At 36.6% G+C, this 25,886-nt stretch overlaps 1 protein-coding gene across 1 annotated transcript in view; it reads right to left on the bottom strand.

Annotated features, from left to right (window-relative positions):
- The window catches only part of LARS1 (leucyl-tRNA synthetase 1), a 55,748-nt gene that overhangs the window by 25,170 nt on the left and 4,692 nt on the right, over positions 1-25,886 (bottom strand). The window contains exons 2-21 of the mRNA XM_036749544.1: positions 24,935-25,053; positions 23,339-23,426; positions 22,782-22,862; positions 21,607-21,744; positions 19,887-20,048; positions 19,192-19,304; positions 17,521-17,584; positions 16,014-16,081; positions 15,686-15,911; positions 12,574-12,661; positions 12,400-12,476; positions 10,575-10,628; positions 9,668-9,808; positions 7,927-8,004; positions 6,809-6,894; positions 6,650-6,715; positions 6,456-6,538; positions 5,928-6,066; positions 4,652-4,864; positions 2,623-2,680 (exon numbers count right to left, since the gene is read on the bottom strand). Of these exons, the coding sequence (XP_036605439.1) occupies positions 2,623-2,680; positions 4,652-4,864; positions 5,928-6,066; positions 6,456-6,538; positions 6,650-6,715; positions 6,809-6,894; positions 7,927-8,004; positions 9,668-9,808; positions 10,575-10,628; positions 12,400-12,476; positions 12,574-12,661; positions 15,686-15,911; positions 16,014-16,081; positions 17,521-17,584; positions 19,192-19,304; positions 19,887-20,048; positions 21,607-21,744; positions 22,782-22,862; positions 23,339-23,426; positions 24,935-25,053 (2,142 nt within the window). The remainder of the gene's footprint in view (positions 1-2,622; positions 2,681-4,651; positions 4,865-5,927; positions 6,067-6,455; positions 6,539-6,649; positions 6,716-6,808; positions 6,895-7,926; positions 8,005-9,667; positions 9,809-10,574; positions 10,629-12,399; positions 12,477-12,573; positions 12,662-15,685; positions 15,912-16,013; positions 16,082-17,520; positions 17,585-19,191; positions 19,305-19,886; positions 20,049-21,606; positions 21,745-22,781; positions 22,863-23,338; positions 23,427-24,934; positions 25,054-25,886) is intronic.

The following is a 25,886-nucleotide window of genomic DNA, read 5'->3' on the forward strand; positions in this document are numbered from 1 at the left end:
GCAAGGGACTTACTAAAGTTGAACTGTTTTGTTTACATTCCTACATGGAAAGATGATGTGTATGATTCATGAGACTTCAGTATTAGGGTAGCTGAAGGGAATATGCATATATATATATATATATATAAGTGAATGTGTATGTATGTATATATCTCTGTGTGTGTGTATATATATATATATATAAAAGAGAGAGAGAGAAGACACAGGGTGAGTTGAAGATGAAGGGAAGATATCTAAAAGAAATAAAATCAAATTAAGGGATGAGAGAGCAACATACTGAGAGAGGGAGATAGGGAGGGATAGAATGGGATGGATTATCTCACATAAAGGTGGCAAGAGGAAGCAGTTCTGTGGGAGGAGGGGAGAGGGCAGGTGAGGGGGGAATGAGTGAACCTTGCTCTCATCAGATTTGGCCTGAGGGGGAATACCATACATACTCAGTTGGGTATCTTACCCCACAGGAAAGAAGAGGGAGGAAGATAAAAAAAAAAAAATAAAAGGCGGGGGGATGATGGAGTGGAGGGCAGATGGGGGTGGAGGTAATCAAAACAAACACTTTGGAAAGGGGACAGGGTCAAGGGAGAAAATTCAATAAAGCGGGATGGGTTGGGAAGGAGCAAAATGTAGTTAGCCTTTCACAACATGAGTATTGTGGAAGGGTTATACATAATAATACATGTGTGGCCTAGGTTGAATTGCTCAACTTCTTAGGGAGGGTGGGTGGGAAGGGAAGAGGGAAGGGAATTTGGAACTCAAAGTTTTAAAATCAGATGTTCAAAAACAAAAAAACTTTTTGTATGCAACTAAAAAATAAGATACACAGGCAATGGGGCATAGAAATTTATCTTGCCCTACAAGAAAGGAAGGGAAAAGGGGATGAGAGGGGAGGGGGGTGATAGAGGGGAGGGCTGACTGGGGAACAGGGCAATCAGAATATATGCCATCTTGGAGTGGGGGGGGAGGGCAGAAATGGGGAGAAAATTTGTAATTCAAACTGTTGTGAAAATCAATGCTGAAAACCAAATATGTTAAATAAATAAATTGCATTTAAAAAAAAAAAAAGTTTTAAAAACAGATGTTCAAAAACAACAAAAAAAAAGTTTTTGCATGCAACTAGAAAATAAGATATGCAGGCAATGGGGCGTAGAAATTTATCTTGCCCTACAAGAAAGGAAGGGAAAAGGGGATGGGGGGGGGGGTGACAGAAGGGAGGGCTGACTGGGGAACAGGGCAACCAGAATATATGCCATCCTGGAGTGGGGGGGAGGGTAGAAATGGGGAGAAAATTTGTAATTCAAACTCTTGTGAAAATCAATGCTGAAAACTAAATATGTTAAATAAATTTAAATTTAAACTGGGAAAAAAATATTCCAGTTAAAAAAAATAAATAAAATGAAGAAAAATTATCCATAAGATTCAGAATTTCATGTACAATCATCTTTTTTTTCTATTCTAAAATATATACAGAAATACCAATTTTACTTGGTTTTTAACTTCAGAATTTTTTAATTTCAAGGATTTAAAAGAAAAGAATATTAGACCTAGAGACAGGAGATAGGGGTTCAAATTCTCAGCACTAGCAGGTCACAAAGTTTATAAATAGCATGACTAGGATTTGATATCACATTCGCTTTCCTTTAAGTCTAGATTTGTAATTTCATTGAAGTTGTGGTTAAGTCATTTCAGTTGTACCTCATGGGGGGGAGGGGGAAGGGAGGTTTGTTGGCAAAGATACTGGAGTGGTTTGCTATTTCCTTCTCCAGCTCATTTTACAGATGAGGAAACTGAGGCAAACAGGGTGAAGTGACTTGCCCAGGGTCACACAGCTAGTAAGTGTCTGAGGCTGGATTTGAACTCATGACTTTCTGATTCCGAGCCCAGTACTCTATCCACTATCCAGTGCTTCTTAAACAGTGGATCAAGTTTAAAGAAGGAGAAAGGAGAAAAGTTTAAGAAGCCCTGCACTATTCCAGCTAGCTTACTCAGCACTGAGGTAGGGTACTCCTAATGAGGAAACAACCTCCACACAATGCAAACCAGCAACTACTGTGGAACTTGTACACGTAGTAAGTTATCTAAGACACTAAGAGGTTAAGAGACTTGCCATGGGTCATTTAGCCAGTAGGTGTCAGACATGAGATGGAGTCAAGTTTTAATGACTGCCTGTCCATTCCTAGGAATGGAAAATAGTATTTTTTCATATATAAAATTTTATCTTCAAATACTTCAGATTTGTTTTAGAAATTCCCTTAAGTTAATTTACTAGCAAGTCTTTCCTAACACAAAAATAAAGGCACTATATAAGCCAAGATGTTTAGCTATGATCTTACTAAGCACAATTTGAATCATCCTTTTCTTTCTTGTCCTAGTAACAATTATACAGTAATATTCCCCACACTTCTCAAATTCCTACTCTTTACCCCACTAACTCATTTTTAAAGACAATTTAACCTATGTTGCAGCTTTGCCTTATATTTTAATGACATTTTAAACTTAATATTTAATATTTCAGGCTACTTAACCCTAAAAGGCACACTTTGTAAAGCATAAAACAAATAAATATCTAAAATAGAAAGCATATCAGCTCCACAATCTTAAATCAGGAGTGCCATAGACTCTTACCTTCTCAGAATTCAGGAGGAGGTGTCCATTTGCTCTCACAGCTTCTGGCCATTTATCACTGCATTTAAAGAACATTGTTACCTTCTTGTTACTTTGTTAAAGAAGATAATGGTTTTGATTTGAAATCTTAGGAAAATGGAGGCTTCAAACACTTAAGTGAAAAGTACCTATCAGTTATCCAATTGCTTTAAAATAATTTTAACACAATTCAGAAAACGAAACTAGTGAACCAGACGCAGAATATTACATTCATTTGAATCCTACACAATTTTCCCTATTTCAAAAATCTATATTATTGGCCTTTTATTCTTGAACAAAGAAAACTAATTTTGTTCAAAAGACATGAAATCACAAGGGAACTTTTTATTTTGACTAGCCAAGAACAGTAGCAAGGGACATTTCCTTTCCATATGAATGCAGACATTGAATGGAGTAGGCAAAGAATAGAGTTCTTGTCTTAGGCCTAATGTTTACTAATTAAATCTCTGAGATCTGAGCTCTGGTTCTAGTTGTTGTGTGACTTTGGGTCGAGTCACTTCTCTATGCCTCAGTTTCTTCAACTGAAAAACAAGAGGTTGGATCAAATGACCTCTAAAGTTCTATCTAGTGCTAATGATCAAAATTCTATGATTCCTTCTAATACTGGTCCAATCAATAATACCTTTCGGTTCTATAATTAGCAAAGTCAAACAAGCAACCCAAAGGGCCAAGTCAATCACTGGCATAAGAGCGACCTATCCTAAAAGTGACATTTGCTGTGGATTTAGGTATGTATGCGGCTTGATGTAAGATACGGAAACAAGCTCCTTAAATTTGTATTTTTAAGATAAAAAATCATTGAGGTGGCAAACATAACAATATTTTGGTTCATTTGTTAAAGCTTCGAAATGTGTCCTCAGATAATTAAGGCAAAACGACGGAAAGGCTTTTATATGCTAGCATGCAGTTTGTGTAGCAGACAGGGTTTCAGAGACCTGAGTAGGAATCCCACCTGCAACACTTAATAGCTGTAGAGGCATGGACAAATCACTTTCCCCATCAATAAAAAGGGGGTAATACCGGTAGTACTTACCTCACAGGATTATAGTGAAGATCAAATGCAACAATGTAATATAAAATGTGTTGTGAACCTTAAAGTATTATCTAAATGTTAGCTACCATCATTACTACTGATAGCAATAGTAAGGGCATTTTCCTATACTAATGGCTGCTTCACCAGAGTCCTATATTTAAAATATGTAAAGGTTGTAAAAATGGAATTATCTAAAAATCATTCCAAGTAGTTTTTTATGCAAGGGAGAATGCATCAATGGTCAGGGATTCATGCCATCATACAAGTGAATTTTTTACTTTAGGAGATCACAATGGTTTATAGCTGAATTCTCAACTTTCCCTCTAAATTACCCTTGTTAAGGAGATTCAATCTTCAGAATGAAGGATGAAACAGAGTTCCTGAGTACTTATGGTCATATAAAATCTCAGAGTGTCGATTAGTTGGAATGTGAACCCTATTCTCTTGGCCACAACAAAACTGGGGTAACTATAGCCTAGTGTCCTAAACTTCCATCAAAGTTTCAAGTAAACCTACTGTTCCTCAAAGTGTATCCTCAATCACCAGTTAAGAAACTGAGATCTGGTACCAGCAAGAAAGTACAGCATCTTAATGGGTAGTATTCATTATTATTAAACATATCACTTGAGAATATATTTCTCCATCTTAGAGAGTATAATTTTTCCATGTTCCAAAGAACTTTAAAGGGTAGTATGGGGGGAAATGCTGATGTTGCAAACAAAAATACAGAGGTAAACCTTTGCCCTAGACGGTCCACAGATTTCAGCTTTCAGACAGAACCTTTAAAATATAGAAGAATCAAAGTCTTTATTGACATGAGGACAAATTCCAAAGTAAACCCAAAGCAAAGGTAAGTCACTCAGAGCTCACCAACAAAGCAACTAGATCCCAAATCACTGTAACTAACGTTACAGAATTTCCCTTGCTACCAAACACCAAAGTTTTTACAGTACTCACCTTTGTCCTGGCCACATGGCCACATGATTATAGAGATAGTATGAAAGATGATTTGGAATAAGATCCTTGCCAGATGTTCGAAGATCCACTGGATACCAGAACTCAAACTCTTCCTTCAGCTTATCTAATTTTTCCTTTGGGATCTCAGTTTTGGGGAATGGAGCCTCCTTGAAGAAAACATAATCCCAAACTTCCTTGGTCATCTCTTGAGCTCTGTAGAACAACAATTGTACCTTGGTAAGGGGTATCCTGGAACTTTTCAGGCAACTTAGGAAGTGAAGGATTCTCAGGCAGAAGATTATGAAATAAAAACACTGCAGAAGTATATAGAGTACAATCTCAGGGAAACCATTCAACTGAAGCGTGAAAGAGGAGTCTCTCTTTCGGTGTAGATGAGACAAATACGAGAAATGTCTCCCGTAATAGTACTTAAGGACAGAAGAAAGAAGACAGAGAGAAATAAAAGGCTATTTTTTCTTTCTCCTCATTCCAATAATGAAAAAAATAAAAACACCATTTCAAAAACATTAAATGAACTTTGTGCCCCAGATAAGTTTTTTTGCTAGGGACTAGGGAGGAAACCAGACCTGTGACTTCACTGGTAAAGGAAACTCCCTCCAACAATGCAGGCTGGCATCTTCTGTGCAACTTATAATCTAGAAAGTTGACTGGGGAACTCAGAGGTTAAGTGACCTGCCAGGGTCATAGAATTAGCACATGAAAGTTAATTCTTAAACCCAGGTGTTCCTGACTCCAAGACCAGCTCTCTAGTCATTATACCAAGCTTCCTCTCTGGCCCAGACATAGAAAGTTTTTTTGTTTTGCTAAGCAACTGTTTTCATACAATGATCATATTTAGATATCAACTCCAGAAAAAATTTTGTCAGGGATGATGGCACTTGCTTGTAATTCCTGCTAGTCAGGGAGGCTAAGGTTAGTGGATCAACTTATCTTGAGAGTTCTAAGCCAACAAAGGGCTAATGTCAATTGGGCATCCTCAATAAGTCCAGTATTAATACAGTAAGCCCCCTAAAGAAGAGGGCCACCATGCTGCTGAAGGAGCAAACCAGCTGAGGTTGAAAACAAAAAAGTCAAAGCTTCCATGCCTAACAGTGATGGGATCAGGCCCATGCAGAGCCTCACTTGAGTAAGACAGTGAAATGCAGTCTCAAAACAAAAACACATTTCACAGCTTTAACTATTAAAAATACTGTATTTACACATACATACAAATAATGTTCTGTGTTCCCAGCTGACCAGGAACTGGCTAACTAACCTGATGCCTAATGGAGATTCTGCCTGCCCACGCAAGTTGCCCCCTTGCAGCAAGTGTGCAACTGTGTAAAATGCCATATAAATAGTGGAATCAGAGAGTGATTCAATCAGCCACTGTTCATCCCAAGGCAAGCGAGTACCTACAAGAGGAACAAAGAGGAGATGATAATCCAAGACTAAGTAACCAAGTAATCTAAGAAAGATATTGCCTATGGAACTGCACAGAGTATCTTGAATATACTTTTAAAAAGGGAATTTCCACTTGAGAAAAACAAGGTAGAAATGTGTTTTGGAGTCTCTTTCCACATGAAGGTCAGCCAATGAAAGCTAAGTTACAATCTAGGGGGTTAAAAGGAGGTCCGATAGCTGGAGCTAAATATACTGCCAGTATAATAATACCCCAGTTTCCCCTTATCCTTATGGTTTAGAACAGCGTATTATTAGGTGGCAGAACATGTAAGTGATTTCCAACCATTTGCATCCCTGTCAAAGCCATGGGTCAAAAAGGGGAATAGTGTAAGATACCTACCTAAACCATACGTTCTTGAGCAAGCATGTTCCTGTAGCCAACTTAAAGTAGCTTCAAAATTCCTTCTGGTCTCATCACAGAAGCTAAGTAAAGTAAACAAGGAGACTGTTTCTCTTCACCTTTGAACCCTTCCTCCCTCCAACCCTCCTCTCTCCTCCTTTTTCCATCTTCATCTATTTTCTTTTAGGACTTACGTCTCTAAATCTCTCAAGCACTGGGAGGTCTGATTCTTCCAGCTTTCCTCACCATAATCCAAGTACCTGGAAGTGGGTAAATCCATTTCAAGAGAAAGCGTCAAAGGGATCATCCCAGTGACTGAAGGATGTTTCTTCATCCTTAGAAAGAGAACTCACCATTGGTCACACAGAGCCACAACACATTCATCAGAAGATCTAGAGATCACTTGTTTCTCTGGCTCCATGTAAATAAGTGCTTCCCCCTGACAGAAAAGATAACTCAAATCAATAAGTATATATGGGCTATCACTTTGAAGTTAGAGTTTTGCCTTGGAACAAATAAAATTCAACTTTCTCAAAAACTGTTCCACCATGTTCATTCTGATTCCCATTATGCTAGCCCAATCCCCTTTACAGTAAGGGGATATCACCTGGTCTTCCATCTCACAATTCAGGCTCAAGAACAAGCAAAAATCTAAAGCAAGTTCATTACAGACCATTTGTTCTCTCCTTTTTTCCCCTATTCCTAGGATATTCCTTGTCAGCTCAGAATGAAGCAAGAATAGGTTTCACCAATCCCCTGGATTGGAAGATTATGCTTCCTATTATAGCTGTGAAGCACACATACATTTCTTATCCGAGCTTTAATCCCCAAGAGCACTCAAAGCAAAGGGATCTTCATCTCAGTTGATCCTCCCCAAAGAAGAGTAGAAAGAAAACAAGAGATTAAATGCGTGGACCTACTGCTGGGGAAGCTTAAAGCAAGCTAAGTAAAAACCTTTCTAACAGCTGCTCAAAGATTAGGAAAAGGCTAGATAAAGGATGTCCATTAGACGTTTGGTCACGTGCTTTCCCATCAAGTAAAAACTCTTACCTAAGTATTCTGTTCCCAGACTGATTTGGTCATGGTAGGTTTTTTTTTAAATAAAATTCAATGCTGTGATCCATACACATATTTTCTGCTCAGAATTCATAGTGCAATTCAGATAGAGATGAAAATGTACAGGGGGATAAAGAGAAAAATGAAGAAGTTGATCTACAAATATCTAAAATGGCTGCCACTGTAGGGGAGGGTCTGTGTATAACACGGTATGAGTACCACCGGCATTAGCATTATAGGCTCCTGATGCTCACCAATTTTCCAACCAGGTCAACAATTACCCCTCAGTTAATGAATATGACATCTTTAGCATGACTTTATGGCCTACTGAAGAAATGATCACTAATTACACACAACAAAAGCAAACAGCTGGAATGCAGCTAGACAAAGCTTCCCAGGATAACTTCTCACTTACACTGTCAATCATCTTTTTTTGAATAGCTTTCTTGACATCTTGGACCCTCTGCCCTTTGAATCCATCCACCACCATTATCTAAAGAGAAGGAAAAAACCGAAACCAAAAGTTAATTTATTGAGATACTTATCCTTCTAAGGTCCTTTCTTTCCAACCCTGAGATTTTGTGTTCCACATAATATATCAAAAAGCCCATTTTTTTTTCAACTCATCATTAACAAATTATATTTCTTGATCTGTTTCACAGGTCAAAAGTTGCCTGATGGTTGTAAGCAGACCATAACCAATAATAATTTACATGCAAAAAGAGGCATAAAAGACATTACTGTGGACATGTATGACCAGCAAAGGAAATAGGCTGGTAAAAGTGGAAGAAAACAGATGCACCACAAATTCTCTACCCAAAAAATTGCCAACCTACTAAAAATAATGTTATTCAAGACTATGATAAGAGTTAGATATGATATAATTTTAGTTAACTTTAATATTCCAACAGTCTCCTTCTCTTCACTCACAAAGCCACCACCTTCATTCAGCCTTCGATAACTCTCACTTGGACTATTACAATCTCCTCCTAATCAGTCTCCTTGACTCAAATCTTTCCTCTTCACACAACTATCAAATTGATATACCTAAAGTACTGGTCCAACTGTGTCACTTCCCTGTGACCCCTGTGAGCCACTTCCAGTGGCTCCCTAATGCCTCTAAAACAAAGTCCTCTGGCTCAGAATGGAAATGCTCTTCATAATCTGGCTCCAGCCTCCTTTTCCAGACTTGGGGCACATTATTCCCCTGTACATACTCCTAAATCATCTACATACTGCTCCCTGTATAGGACATTCCCTTTACAGTATTTCAGTTCCCATCCCTCTCCAGGCCTTGGCACAGACTGCCCTTATGCTCTCATGCCCATCCTCCTTACCTCTACCTCTCAGAATCTCTAACCTCCTTTAAGTCTCAGGTCAAGTACCTCCACCCACACAAGGCCTTTCTCCATTCACTTCCATTACTAGTGTGTCCTCTGTCCAATTACTTTTCATTCCCTTATCTTTATTCCCCTATCTTTACTAATTAGTAATTATCTGCTGTTTCTTCAGATAGAATGTAAGCTGTTGGAGGGCAGGACCTAGATTTTATTTTTAAAATTTTTTCTACTTGATAGCATTTTATTTTTTCCCAATTATATGTAAAGATAGTTTTCAAAATTCATTTTTATAAGATTTTGATTTTCAAATTTTTTCTCCTTCCTTCCCTCCCCAAGACAGCAAGCAGAGGTTATACATGTACAATCATATTTAAATATATTTCCACATTAGTCATGTTGTGAAAGAAGAACTGGAACAAAAGGGAAAAACTATGAGAGAGAAAAAACAAAAAATAAGTGAAAATAGTATGTTTCAATCTGCACTCAGACGCCATAGTTCTTTCTCTGGATGTGGATGGCATTTTGGGCTAGATTTTGATCCTATGACAGAGATTTCCATCCTGACTCTGCCACTTAAGGTTAAACAAATCCTCCCACCCCTATAGGCTACAGCTTCCTCATATGAAAAAAGATGAATTGCATTAAATAATTTCTAAGGTCCCTTCCAGCTCTAGTATTCTATAATTTTGTTAAAAGAAGAAAACACTAACTCTTAAAGGGACTCCCTGCTACACACGTCTTTTTTTTTCCATCTCTTTCAGTTTAATTAAAATACCATTAGACATGGAAACACAGAAAATGAAAATTATTACTTACACCTTCATAAAATCCTTTCAGATATAATTGCTCCTTAGCCTCTGCAAGTTTCTCTCGGTCATTCTGGCTCTGGATTTTCAATTTGTCACAAATGTTTGGAGCAGAAAGGTTCCCAAAGCCTGGGATTTCAATAACTGGCACCTGTAGAAAACAGGGAATTTGCTCAAAATGTATGAACACAGGAATGGTTCGTGGGGTATAATCTTTCTGACTCACATTCAGTGAAATGAAGTAATTTCAGATTGTCTTTACTACTACAAAAATAGATGACTTTAATAATATATGGTAAATAACTCCAGAAGTCATTTTGTCTTCTTTCCCACCACAACCACATCCAGAGCTCCATGATATTACTCTGCCCCTGCAGCTCCTCTTAAAATCTTAGAAAAAGAATGTCAGAAACTAATATTGTAGATTTGATCTTGTTTTGGTTTGTATAAAAGACTTGTGAGTTTTCTCATGAAATTTAGCTGTAGAAAATTAAATTTTTGCATGTACAGTCTGCAAACCTAATCACACACAAAACAATACAAAATCAAGCAGGTTGTAATTTTGTTACTTTTCTTAAAACATTAATAAATAACATGGCATAATTTTGGCTTTTTTAAGTCAGGAAGTTGACTATTCTCATAAGAAAGGATTACATAAAGACAAGTTAGGCAGACAGCTATCATTTCGGAATTGCAGATCCCAAATGCTAAGAATCAATCAGTCCTAAGAAATTCTTAACTTGTACATTTTTCTTTCCTCCCAGTCTGTAGCACCACTGAAACTACATGAACCTATTAACAAACTCTTCTTCTCTCTTTAGACACTATTTCCATCAGCGTCTTTTTGGGTCAAAGAGAAATGTGAGTTTCTTATCTAAGACATACAAAGCCTGACTGGTCTACATTTACACACTCACCGGCTCAAAAGGCATGATCATTTCATCTTTGATTCCATACTTTGCTCTTAATGCCTACAAAAAAAAATTTGAAAGTTAAAAAACATATATGCTATGCCATACTATATTTTATAGTTTGCACAATGAATTTAACTGAGAAAAACCAAACTGTAGGTGTTTTACTATTTTTTTGCTCATGATTTCCTAATCACTCACTCAACAAGAATTTATTAAGCACTTACTAGATATGTACCAGGCACTGTGCTAAGTACTGGCAACATAAAGTAAAATGAAAAGAGTCTGCTCTCAAGGAGCTTCTGTCCTAAAGGGGCAGACAATGTGTACAAAGAGCAGTGGTTCTCAAACTCTTTGATTTCAGAATCCCTTTATGGTCCCTGCCTCAAGAGCTTCTGTTTGTATGATATTTACACTATTAGAAATTAAATGTCTTAGAATTATTATGAAAAGTTTGGAACTCATGGATCCTCTGAAAAGGTCTCTGAGAATTGCTAATATATAGAGATATAAAATACATAGCTATTAGGCACTAGCAACTGGGAAGACTAGAAAGGGTCTTCTGCAAAAGGTAGCACTTGAGCTAAGTCCTGCAGAAAGCCAGAGACCCTTTGAGGCAGAAATGAGGTGGGAAAGCATGCCAGGCATGTGGGGCAGCCAGTACAAAGGCATGGAGACAGGCAGTCAAGTGTTGGGAGGGATAGCAAGCAGGCCAGTGTAGCTGGATTGCAGAAATCACAGAGGGGAATAAAGCATAAGAAGGGTGGAAAGGAAGACATCAGGCTGTGAAGGGCCTGTGAATGCCCAACAGAGGATTTCATATCTGATCCTAGAGGCAATAAGAAACCAATGGAATTTAATGTGTAGAGAGGAAAGAAACCTGGTCAGACCAGCACTTTAAAAAAATCACTTTGGCAACTATATGGTAGATGAATTAGAAACTTGAAGCAAGAAAATCAATTAGGAGGATATTTTAAAAGTCCAATATTCCTAAGGAAAGCACACAAAAAACAAACAAAAACACCAAAAAACTCAAAAAGGGGCCCAACAAGCTCAGAAGACACATCAATTTAAGCAAAGCTATTCTTAAAACAATAAATTCTATAATTTACTATGAAAATCTTCAAGATTAACATAATTTTTAGAAAGATGCTCAGATTTCTATGTGAAAGATAAATACAATGCTAAAGATAAAAACAAAAAGTTTCAAAAGAGTACTTGTCAAAAGCACTATGAATATAATAAAATTTTTAAAAAGCATTAAAAGGAAGCCAAACTGAGTAATGCCAATCTTGGTCCAAGAGAACAGCTAATAAAGCATATCTCTCGTCAGCAGAGCACAATGCTTTTCTCTTCGTCTTCCCAATCAGAAGTTGGTCTGACACTTTTTATTGGATGATGTAGGAGAGGACATGAAAGAGCTAAGGCAAAAATCTGCCAGTTCTCATGGTCATCTTGACTGCCCCCTGGGACACAATGTCAAATATATTTTCAGGCTGGGTCACTGTATCAGTTGGCTCTACTTAACTGTTTTTCTTTGTTATAAAGAAAGTTCAATTCAGGGATAGGGGCTAGGAGTAGGGTATATCCAGAAATGACCAGCACATTAAAAAACAAAGGACATCAATAAAGCTTGCTTAAAAAGAGGCAAAAAAAAGCATTTTGGGTAGCATTCCATTTAGAATTGTTAATGATAAGGTTATACACAATGACTGGCAGCTTGAACTTGAACTATTTATTAGTCCTCTTGATGACCATTTACTAACCTCTATATAACAAGATATTAAAAATAAAACAAGCCTTAACTTCAGCAAAAGAGAAAGACATTGACCTGTTTTTTCTTCAAGTCTCTGAAAGCAGCTATGTCATCTGGAGAATCAGAGGGAACACTTGTGACAACACCAGTGCCTTATGAAAAAAGGACAACACACAAATTAGTGAAGAGCAAAATACCACAACCAGAATATATATTACAAAGTACTGAGCAAGCGTGAACTCTTTTTACCTTTGTCCTCTTTAATAGTGAGCATAGGAAGTGTATAGATCACCTTGAAGGATGTTAAAGGTGCAGAAAGGGCTGCACCCATAATTTCCTGCACAAGATAAATAAGTAATATGAAAAGCAAAAAGAATGCTTTCTTTCTAATAATAAAATAGCAAACAATGTTTAAACTAGCTGCCAAAGATCATTACAAACAATTCTCAAATATCCATGACTAAGAGTTCTTATGGTGCCTTTCAGACCTATGATAAAAGCTAAGTCTAAGGCTACAAATTATGAAGTAAAACTTAGAGAATGTTAGAGAAAATAAATGAGCATACATATCTGTGTGTGTGTGTATGTGAAAATTAAAAATTATCATAAAAGAACTATTTACTGTTTGGTGCTATGAATGCCTATTCTCTCCTCTATTAACAAAAAGTTGAGATTTGACTATACTACTACTCCTATTTCAAGCTACAAAATTATTAGTTACAATCAATTTGATACATATCAAAGTATGCTTTGTGGAGAATAACCTATTCAAAATATCAGAAAAAATGTCAGTGCTATAGCTAGAAATTTCTTCCTAGTTTATATTTCAGGGATATAAATATGCTGATTTGGTGACCCTATAGTATGTCTCAAAAAAGAGCTATTAAGATGATGGCTAAATCTATTTTCTCTAAATTTTCAGAAGTGGAAAAATGTCTAAACTCTATATGGAAATCCTCTATAGCAGTATCATGGATTGATCCATGGTATGAATGTTACAAATTATAAAACTGAAGCCAACTTTTATTTTAAGGTTACAGCAATTCATTCATTCAGCAAGCAATGATTCTGACCTCACTGATGAAGAGTTAAAAATCAGGTTAATGTGGCTTTTGTCCTCCCTTCCCGGGCAGCTCTACAGTACTAGTTAATTTGATACTCTTCTCACTATCAAGGTTAGTTTTATCATCATAGAAAGGTAAAGAAAAAGGTATCCATGTGCCCTTAAATGGGTCACAGCTTATATACCTTTTCATTGTTTCCAACATTTTTATTATAGTGTTTTACACAGAGTAAGGCCCTTAATTTTGAATTGAATAGAAAAACAATTTAAGAACCGAACATATAGAATCACAGACTATTAAAACAAAAAAGAGAATGAACTAGACCAACCCCCATTAAATCCTCCCAGATGCCAAGATGGTTTTGTACTCAAATTTTCCTTTTAAAAACATTTTTCCCCCTGAGAAAGAGAACATGGTGAGGAGGAGTTCAGATCAGTGATTTCATCAGTATGGGCAACTCTCAGTGCATAAACTCCATTCATTCACCTGTAACTTGTAGTCAGAGTTGCCTGGGATATTGAAAAATTAAAAGAATCACGGGCACACAGCTAGTATGTGTCAGGGCCAGGAACTGAACTCAGATCTTCCTGACAATAAAATCAGCCTTCTATCCACTGTGCTACCCTTCCTTTTAAAAAAAATTAATGCAGCTACAAAATTAGCAAAGATGACAAAATGTAGAAAGAGTCAAAGTTTAAAAGGTTATAGAAAGACAGAACACAAATAATACACTGTAAGTGAAGCTGTGAGTTGGTCCAACAATTCTGGAAAGTAACTTCAAAGTATGCTATGAAAAGTGAAAGTTATTTCCCTATCTTTAACATGACACTGCTAGACATGTGTCCCAAAAAGGAAAAGTCTGATACCCACCAAATATATATAGTAGCACTCTTTTTAAGAATATAGAAGAGTAAACAAAGCAGATGCCAATTAATTGGAGAATGGCTAGACAAATTGTGTTATGTGGATGTAACAGAATATTATTTTTACTACACTATAAGAAACAACATATATGAATAAATACAGAGATGCACGGGAAGATTTATATGAAATGATGTGAAGTGAGGTAAACAGAACCAAGAAAACAATACATACAATTACAAAAAATGTAAATTAAAAAAATGTAACTGAACATGGTATAAGTATAATGACCAAGTCTAGCCCTTAAAGAAAAGATGAGAAAATGACCTCTCTCCCTCCTTTACAAAGGTAGGACCATAGGAATAGATAGATGCATATACTGTCAGATACAGGTGACGTGTTGGTAGTTATATGAACTACTTTTCTACTTTTTTTATTCTTTGTTGCAAGGAAACAACTCTTTCGATGGGTAGGAGAGGGAGGGATATATTTGGAAAAGAAAGTGATGTAAAAGAACAATAAAAAATTTTAAAGAGTAGAATAAAAATAAAATGGTTATAGCTATAAAGGATAAACACCTAGTGAAAAGAGTAACACACACAAAATGCTGGTGCTAAAGCACTGATGCAAAAGATGACAGGCACCAAGCCTGGATATTTAACATCAAAAACACAATTAAGAACAAGAGGCTTGCATTTTTCTCTCAGGTCTCAACACCCGAGGAATAGCCATGTTTTTCATAGAACTAGAAAGCTCTGCAGCCATAGAAGAGGATCAAAAGTGGCATGACAAACAGTATGACAAAGCCCATTTGGGCATTTCCCTGAAGCCTACGCCACACGGGAGAGCATCCCATGCAAAGGAGATTGTTTTGGGAAAAGTTTTGGTGTGGAAACAAAGCAGTCTGATTCTATCATCAAGAACTGTTAACAGTCTAGTTAATTAAGAATAGTCAAAAAAAAATGAAAAAAAAAATCACTGCTTTGATGATGAGAATGATCTTTATGGCAATCTGAACTTTATCCAGGAAACAGATGAAATTTTGTTTTCTGGATTTGGTCACAAAACTCAGGTTATCAGTGTTAACTCCAGAATCTACTCCGAGACAGTCACCAGTATTCCTATTCTGGCCTTGTACTAACAAGTTAATAAAGAAAGACCATAAAAACGGTATGATGCCACTGTCAGAGTAAATAAATTTTCATGTTAAAAAAGAAAATTCATGCTTCAAAACCAGTGATGGCAGCTGAGACTATTCAAATATTGACAGTAGCTAATGCAAATGTTAAATCTCTTAAGGATATCTTTTTTCCATTCACCATTCAGCAAATATTTAATGAGTTTAAATATACAGTATTGCAAATATTATCCCTCACAGCTAGGTATTTTCCCCAAACTAAAGCACTCAGCTAGAAAGGACCTGGTCCCATATTCACCTCTCCCATCAATTCCTTGACAACAGGTACCACTCCATTGTCCTTGGTAAAGCCCTGGTAAGACATGTTCCTAGCAGCTCTTTGGGTACAGATGAAAATATCACCATTCGCAGTCTCAAATCCAATGTATTTCATATCTGGGCGAACCCAACAATTAGTCTGTCCAAACATGGTCTCAGGTCTAAGAGTAGCAGCTACTAAAAAGATGTTTTTCCCTTTTAGGCCACTGTGAAGAAAAATGAATATTAAATGTGGAATATGTGGAATATTTAACCAAAACCTCTAGGATACTCAGAAAAGACAAACATTTACTTCTTGATAATCCTACCTTAGTTTAGAGGGGTAAGGCTCAATCACTTTCATTTTTATTAATGTATATTCTTGAGGTCCAACACCCTAAACGAACCAAAGAATTACAGGAAAACAGAAAGTGTTTAGTAAACACAGAACTCCATTCTACACAGCTGCCAAAGTGATATTCCTAAAGCACAAATCTGACCCTGTCACTTCCTATTCAGTAAGCTACAGTGGTTCTCCATTACCTCTAGAATCAGATATAAACTCTGTGTTTGAAATTTAAAACTATTTACAACCTGGCAGCAACCCACCTTTCTGGTTTTAAGACACATGACTAACCTTCACAGTGCACAGTCCAGGCAAACTAGACTTTTCACTAGCTGCTCCTCACTCCCAACAGTCCATCTCCCACCTCTGCTCCTTTCCACAGGCTGTCCTCCATGACATGCCTGGAGTGTATTCCAACCTCACCTCCACCAGGAAGACTCTCTAGTTCCCTTCAAACTCAGGTTAAACACTGCCCTCCTATGTGAAGCCATTCCTAATACTCCCCAATGGATACTGTGGCCTTTCTCCAGAAAAACCATTCCCTTGGATTTATTTTAGATGGATTTAATGCTTGCTTACATGTGTACATGCAATTTCTCCCAAATGAATGTAAGCACTCCATGGCACTTTTGGCTGGTAAAGCCTAGCACATGTGGTTCCTAGCATGCAGCAAGACCTTGACAAGTACTTGTAACCTCTGACCCAAACACCCTAAATGGAATCTCTGCACAGTTTAAACAGTCTACAAGTAGTCTGCTGATCATACTTGAAGGAATAAAGTAAGGTAAAATATTCTGCCTTGTGTATATAATAATATTTGGAAAATTGAGGAAACTGAAATGTGTATGTATGCATATTAGCAGTTACATCAGAATTGAAAGATTTTTTTTAAATTTACTCTGCTGTCAGTCACTATTGTATAAGCCAAGAAGTTACTAACATCAAAGGCAATACTATGTAATGATGGCATCAAAAGAGGGTTAAATGTTCCAATTCTAGCACTGCCAATGATTTGGTATATGCCCTTAGTTAGATACACTTAACCCTGCTATGCTTTAATTTCCTCATCTCATCATGGGAATACTCCTATTGAGAGGTCCTACATGCAGGCCATCTTCTTAAATCGTTATAGGGACTTTGAAAATAAAGTACCATCGGTTATGAAAATAAGCAAGAGAGTATATATAAACATTAAGAGTGTTCCCTCACTACTTCAACTAGCCAGCCATCTGCCTCATTCTACCCTTCCTGCTCTTTTCTATAACCTACCAATCTCTACAGGAGATGTAGAGACAATTGTAGGCAACTAATCCTACCTGATACCTCAGATTAGAATGGACCCAAAGTCACTTTTATCATATGCTACACCATCAGGAGGGTAAACATGGTAAGGCAATAAAGACCTTCACCATCCAGGCGTTTTAGGTTTTTGTTTTGTTTGGAAAGACTTGTGATTAGGCTCACAACTGTTCTATGCCCAAAATAATTACCTCACCAGTTTGTCTATCATGGTCCATACAAGGCTGTCCATCTTTTGGAGAATAAATTGTAAACCTACAAAACACATAGCAGAAAAAAATACAGTTGGGTAAAAGTGACAAACTACATTTTAACAGTCAGGCTTTACTCTGGATGTTACTTCTAACTACCAAATACTGAGCTGAAGCTAGCATTAATTAATCATACTTTGCGTACAATTCTATAATCATGAATATTGAATTAAGGCCTCTGTCTTCATCAGAGATGTTACAATTAGAAAAAACTTAATGAAGTTTCCTTTAATGAAATCTAAGACTTCTGAAATTTAAAGATACTCATAAAATGTAAAGAGTTTTCATTTACAGGCTCACGGACATCCCCTACTCTAAACTCATTCAATAAATGAGGAAACTAAGGTCCAAAGAAATTCAATGACTTGCTTAAGGTTTTCCAGGAAACAAACAACAGAATTCAAATTTGAATCCAGGTCCTGCACCACTGTATTTCCCCCCATCTTTGTCCCCTGTTTCTGCACATTCCCTGGTTACCATCTTCATCTTTCTAGACCTCATGGATCAGCCCCACTTATTCATATGCTTCTCCTCAACTTGCAAAGATTCATCCCCCTCCATCCATATCTATCCCCTCCTCACTGCTCCTTCTCCCCCTTTCCTTTTTTATCTTTCCCCCTGAGTTCAAGGCGCTCTTTGAGAACTTGTCTGTTCCATATGTACCTTCTAGGCATTAACATAGGCTTCTTGATTCCCTTCTGATCTCAGCACAGAGCTAGTATAGAAGACCCAGCCCTGGATTTGGAGTCAGGAAGACCTGAATAGTGCTTCAGATACCCACTAAGTTACCTAAATTATTTAAACTCTTGGCCTCAACTTTTCTCATCTACAAAATGAGAACGATAACATTACCTACCTCGTAGGGTTCTGTGGCAACCTTAAGTCACATATAAATGTCAGCTACTACTATTATCATTAATGAATATCAGAAGCAGAAACAACCTTAAAGACCATCTAGTTCAATCTTTCATTTTATAGACAAAGAAACTGAACCCCAGAAAAGATAAGCCATTTCTTTATTCCCAGAATGAAAACAGAGAAAATGCATTTTTTCCTACTTGCAGTCTGAGACACAAAAATTAAGATCAAGGAGTCAACCTATAAGCAGAAAATTTCTGAAAGATCTTAGGAGGCAATAATGGAGAAACTATTCAGAAGGAGTTTTTGGTACTCCATGTTAAGGGAACTCAGGGGATTTAAGGGCCAGTTATAGTCCAAGGGAAAAATCTCAAGCAATTAACTTTGGGAATAAAAATGCAAACCAAAATACTATGAATTTGTTCATCTTCCTCGTTGCAGATATTGATCACAATTCTTAGTTAAGTTCCTAAAAACCAGGGTTTCCAATAACCCTGGTTTAACATCTTTCTAGTACATGGCAGGAAGATTCAGAAAAAGATTAGACCTCTCAGAAAGACAAAGACTTTAGCAGTAGGGATGCACAACAGGATTGGGTAGAAGAGAATGGGGCTGAGGAGGTAAAAGTATAAAGTTGGAAAGGAGATTACAATTGGTATAGAAAAAATGTGAGGTACTGAATTACAGAGCAGGATGTATATGACACTTATTTTTAAACATCACAGAAATTATCATAATGAGCACTTCACTCACCGCTTCCCAAACTTTATTTTGTTCCTTTCCCTTAGTGTCAAAAATTGCCACTTAACAAAGGAATCATAGTAAGGATTAACATCAGTGGTGATGAAAGACCGTCGCCAGTCTACCTGTAACGAAAAAAAGAAATCCAAGAATGTTAAGATATAAAGGATCTATGAATGTCTCTGCCACCGTAAAAATTACTTCAACTAATCTTGTGAAATTTTATTTTCTCACCTAACAATATGCTTGATCTGTAATAAAAAGGGAAAAAAAACTACACCATGTTTTCAGAAATGCTACGGAAATTTAGTATTCTAACATCTATTCATATCCATATATTTCCATAACTATAAAAACACAAAGATTATAATACCCTTAAGAGCATTTAAATCAACTTTACACAGGAATGGTTTCCCAAAATATTAATTTGACCTCTTTATATTCTTTTAGCAGGTGATCTTATTCATTCTTTCTTATAATCACATAAATGTACATGCCAATACTACAATATATTATTCTCTAACTTACTAAACTACCCAAATGTTAATTTTATCCAGCTTCATAGCTTCTAATCTCTTGACAACAGGAGCTCACATTCATTAGTATCCTTATATTTCTAAATACATAGTTGAACTAAATATTATATACCACCAGCGACATTCATTTCTTTACTGCGAGTAACATTTCTAGATTCAGGAGGAAAATACCTTCAGGCCCATTTTCTTTAGATCCTGAATAGCCAGTGGTGGAAAATAATCAAGCCAATGCTCAGCTTCAGAAAAATTCACTATTTCTTCATCTGACAGGCCAAGAGACTTCATGATTCCCCACTGGTACTTGGAGGACCCAGCCTTGGCAGCAGCTTTACTCTAGGAGTAACAACCAAAAATCAGCAACACCATGAAAGAATAGCCATTATTTCTCAATAATCTCTTCAGAAGTATCAGTCTTCAGACTACCATCATCAAATTATGAGCTTCTTTACATCTCCTAGTAGCTAAAATAAGCAAACTGACGCTCTTAATTCTAATTTCAATAGTTTCTCTCATAGTGAAGGTTAGACATCTGACCAATTAAACACACCTAGTAACTCCTTTCCACTGATTTTCTCTTCTCCTAATATTCTGTGTCTCCTTTTTAAGACAGATGATTTTTTTTTCAAATTCTTTCTTTCCAAAGTAGTTAAACAAGAAAATAATCACCATTCATTCAATACTCATTTTAAAAGCATCTATGATGTGCAAATCACTATGCTAGGTACTGAGGGGGGAATCTAGGATTATTAAAACATGGTCCTTGCATTCATGAAAGTGACAATCTAGCACTGAAGATATGACAAACGCAGTCCAAACTTTGCAGTTCCTCTAAACAGTGCCAGATGAGGCAACTTGGACCATGAGATAAGTCTCCTGTAACCAGGGCAATGAAAAAAAAAAAGATATAACACACGCCATTAATGAAATGCCTGCAGAGGAATGATGAATATCATTGAAGTTTAGTATCATATTTAGAGTTTCAACTGTTGGAATAAATATAAGTTGATCTATGTCCAGGTACTGGATGACTAAATAAACTATATGAAAAACAAGTAAGATCTATATAGTTATACTTCCAAAAAAATACATCTTTATCTTGTACTGCCCAAATATGGAAGTCTGAAAAGTCTAACCTGTTCATGCTGACAATTAGGATCACTTAATGTTTCAGAATTATAGTTATTTAAAAGAGCTAAGTATTAGTTTTTTTATTTTAAAAGGTGCCCCCCTCCGAAAAAAGTTGCTGACATATCAGAACAAAGGAATTAGGTGGACCAATTTGAGCTGTTACACTCTTCTGGTCAAGAAACTTAGCACTGAGCATTATATTTATATAGTTAGAGGCACTAACAAAGAATTTTCATCACCAACAATAAAATACTACCAGTCACAGATATACAGCATAATTCCAGAGCACCAGCATCTATCTACTGTTCTTCCTCCAATCTCGTCGACTTTTTTTAGTTATAAGGAATGATTTACAGAAGCCTTCTTGCCAATCTACTTTTGTATCTGCCAATAATTGAAAGGCTACCCACCACCCCACCCCTCCTGCCCAACCTCTCTCCCCGCCCCCCCCCCACCCCCCCCCCCCCCCCCCCCCCGCCTTCCCACTTACCACAACACCCTAATCAGGAAACCAATTTAAAAATGTCTTGGGATTGAGGGGAAAAGGATGGGGTTGTTTTTAAAGAACTTAGATTATAAGGAAAAGCAGTCAGACTCAATGTACATTTAATCAATTGAGATGATATATGTAACATACTCTGCCAATCTTAAATGCAATATAAAGATGAGCAATTAGCTATTTATATCCTGGAGACATAAACTAACATGCTACTCACATTAATGCAGTATCTATCAACAAAACCAGAGGCCCAATTTACTGTACCTTTTTTCCTTTTGCCTTATCCTTGATAATGATCTCTTCTTTTTTTGCAGTAACATCCTCTTCTTCTTCTTCCTCATCTGGGAATTCAGGAGGGTAACCATATAATTCCATTTCTCTTTTCAACTTATCAGCACATGCCTCAAAACAAATAACATTGAACTTCAAAATTCAGGGAAGAAGCAATTCAGATTCATGTTGCTTTTATGCCCATTTTCATTCTGGGACATTCATATTTAACAGTCTTTTACACTGAAGCATGTAAATTTAAATGGCTCAAATAATTTAAGTGGAGAGCACTAAATTTTACATGGCTAGCTACTATCAGATTTGCTAACTACAATGCCCTAAAATCTTGCCTCCTTAGGAATTACTTCCGATTTAAAATTATAAGAGGAATAAGAAATTTTTCTAATGTAACCAAAGTGTAGTAACACCAGGATGATTGTTTACGTTGTGATGGACTAGGCTCCCCTCTATCCCCTCCTCCTCCTCGATGGTTCCTCATGGTGTGGAAGTGTCCCTGGGTCTTCAAAGGCCATAAAAAGGGTTGTGATCTGTAGCATGAAGACAGTGCCCACACCAATAAAATCACGGATCCTTGAAGTGAAGAATGATGGACTAGGTAACACAGCGCCTGATATCTAGTTCCAAATGGCCACTGACTTTGCTCTCAGACATAGGGAAAGTCAATTTACCACTCTTCCATAAGTGGAAGGTGTTGGGGTAAGGTGTGTATTAGATGGTCTCTAAGGTCCCTTCTAGCTTAGGTTTTTTTCTTTCCTTCTGACTTCCACTGTATTGTTAAAGTCATACTTCATATACACACATAACTTGGTGTACCTAAAGATTATTATACACTTTCTTCTAATGTTATTTTAAAGCAATTATTACCTAATGTAAAAGATCGATAGTGATGATGCACAAACACTTACATGCCACTGGCATTTTATGCCAAAAGGTATAAAGATTATTTGCAAATCATGTAGTTCATATTGAGTTCTGCTTGATAAAGACTAGTGTAACAACAGGGATTCAGAAAGACTTTCAAAGACTAACAAATTCAAATTAATTCTATAATTTCATAATTCTTGGCAATCTCACTTTTTATTTAACTACATTATCACTTTTCACTCCAAGTTCAAAGAGCTTAATCCAGCTCCACATTATAACCTTACCTTAATTGGCATTCCAGTACAGTGTAGGCCAAAGGGAAACAAGCATTTCTTTCCTTTTAGCCTCTGATATCCTACTGAAAACTATAAAAAGAAAAGAAAATTCAAGTTACAACCCGTAAACATATGCAAAAAAGTGAATCCTCGATAAAAATACTTGATCTCCTGCATCCTTATACCTTCCTTTATAAATATCATCTGGATTCTACAGTTGACTATCAAAATTGAATAGATTTCAATACTGCTTTTTTTTCCTGCACTCTCACACAGAACATAAACCCAAAAATTCAGTCAAACAAATGACAAGGCACATGGGCTTCCTTGATAAAACAAGACAAAGATATTTAAAATGAAAGAGTTCTAATAATAATAGCTGATATTTATATAGTGCTCTAATGCCTGCAAAGCACCTTATGTATAGAACAGCATGTCATCGAGTTTGATCCTAGTTTTTCTTACTTGGAAATAAATTTGCCCAGATACTATTTCCTCCCAAATAGCTAATCAAAAGAATGAAAGAAAAAAGAACTACTGACATTCAAAAAGAGGTGTACCCTTACCTCACATTTAGATAATGAAAATGTATGACCCAAGTGCAGACGTCCATTCATGTAGGGATAGGGGAAAGTTACAAAATACTTGTCTTTGCTGTAAAGATGAAAAAAAAAAAAAACAACACACACAGAGAAGAAAAAAAATACGCTTTTAAACTCATTCTATATTGAAAGTGAGGGACTAATGCTTCTCCTGAGTTTATCTAAAATTATCAGTTAATCCAGGGATAGTAAATTAGATTATAAGGAATAAAAAGTTCTCTAAGAAAGAATTTTGTTTTTGATTGAAAATTTAATACACTCTAGAGAGCAAACAGGAAATAAATATTTTCCTAGCAAGTTTAGCTTAATAGAAGCCAAAACATTTTAACAAAGTAAATAAACTTCAAATGTATGAATATTCTTCGAATGCCAGAAAAATTGAGTCACAATATTATTAAATGGGGCTTCATAAAATATACATGAAACTAATCAAAATGCTTCACATACACATACACGTATGCAATATCTATAGAGAAGGAAAAGGGGAAGAAAAGGAGGGGGAGAGAGGAGAGATGGGAAAAGGGAGGGGAAGAAAAACAGAGAGAGAGAGAAAATTCACCACTTCTACCAGAGAGGCATCCAAATTTCTAGATCTAAAGATATTACTTCATTTGCCTACCCTTAAGCATAACAGAATTCGAAGCGGTATGACATGATAGTAGTCAAGCCTTGTGGTCAGTAAGACCTAGGTTCCAGTCCTGCCTTTGGCACACACTATTGGCACCAAACAAGTCATCTAGCATCTCAATGCCAAAAGCTACTCTCTAAGACTATGAAGTAACACAGAAATTGCCCATCAGTATTAATGAAGAGAGCTTCCCCGGGGGGAGTTCCTTACACCAAGGAAATCAGAACTGTGTACCAAAACAACAGCCTCCAAAACAAAACCCCAAGACGAAAACAGATCTGTGCTTTGAGAGGAGGGAGTCCAAGTATAGGAGCTTCCTATACCAAGAGATCACAAGCCATTTACGGCTTAGTAAACTATCTGAGACCCAGGGCCACATAGTTCAGAGGTAGGCTTTGAATTCGGGTCTTCCTGGCTCCAAGTCCAGTTTTCTATTCTTTATGCCAGACTACCTAAGTATAATAATCAACACTTTAATCTGTTATGCTATGCAAATACATATAGAATTATATAATGAGAGCAAATTCTCTTCTAAAAATATTTTTCATTTAAGAAATGTGTTTAAGGACACAGACAAGCCCTTTCCAATTCATATTTTGGGTTTTTACTGACAATTATCATAGACTTTGATTCCATCTTTAAAATTATTTCATTTTACCAGGCCAAACCAGGGAATTTTAGTGAAGAAACATTTTTTTAAATGCTTTCATAAAAAAAAGCCTTGTATTGTCACATGGCTGAAGGGTTCACGTGGTCACAAACAATATGTCTCATCTCTTTTAAATAAGGGTCTTAATCTCTTTCTGCCCCTTAATGTATATGTCTGAGCATTACTAACTTATATTGTACCTCCACCCTTCCCACGGAAAGGCTCATAAGACAAGTATATCGGTTCGGGAAACATTATTTGGAGTTTTACCAGAACTTGCTACCTGGTCAGGCTCCCAAGATCAGAGGCATTGACTTCAAATACTTTCTCAGCATCCCATTTCTGCTGGATTTCTCTTTCAATCTTCTTCAAAAAGTCGACTTTAGCAGTACCCTTTCGTTCCTTTTGAAAACAGAAACAGATTTGAAGGGAATTACTCTATCCCTCAGTGAATCTCCTACAAATTACACAATGAGGTTCATATATAATTGAGCTGTTTAAGGACAGACTTATCTTTTCAAATTAACCTTAAAATCAAATTGACAGAAATGAAAATAAGAACAAGACCATATGCTTCATTCAAGACTCATTGCAAAAGCCACTGCATATCAATCAATCAATAAACCTTTATTAAGCACCTAGTAAAACAGGTCCTTCTTGATTCCCCAAGTTGTTAGTGATACCCACACCTCAAAATAATTTTTAAATTTTGTAGTGACTTATCTATATACCTATTGTGTCTCCCAGTAGAGTTAATCAATCAATGAACATATATTAAGCCTAGAATACAAAGTGCTTAAAGGCAAGGACTAGTTTTTTTTTTTATTCCCAATACCTGCACATTGCCTGGCACATAATAAATGCTTATTAAATTACCTTCAATATGAGAGTACAAATCACTAAATCAATAATTATTTGTAAAATAATGCCAATATGATCAATCGACCAAGCATTTAAGCTCCTACTATGTGCCAGGCACTAGGGACACAAACACAGAGAATGAAACAATCTCTAGTCTCAAGGGATTGAGTTTCTGAAGGAGAAAACAATGAGTACATAAATAAGTACAGAATAAAGCAGTTAAATATAAGATAAGGGGGGGGGGGCAGGGTAGATGAGCAGTTGGAGGAACCAGGAAACGCTTCATGTAGAAGGCAAAGCTTGAATTGAGTCTCGAAGGAAAAGAAGAGGATTCTTTGAGGCAGAGGGGAAGGGCAGCAAGGGCATTTCAGGGA

This window comes from Trichosurus vulpecula, chromosome 3, assembly GCF_011100635.1.
Source record: "Trichosurus vulpecula isolate mTriVul1 chromosome 3, mTriVul1.pri, whole genome shotgun sequence".
NCBI lineage: Eukaryota > Metazoa > Chordata > Mammalia > Diprotodontia > Phalangeridae > Trichosurus > Trichosurus vulpecula.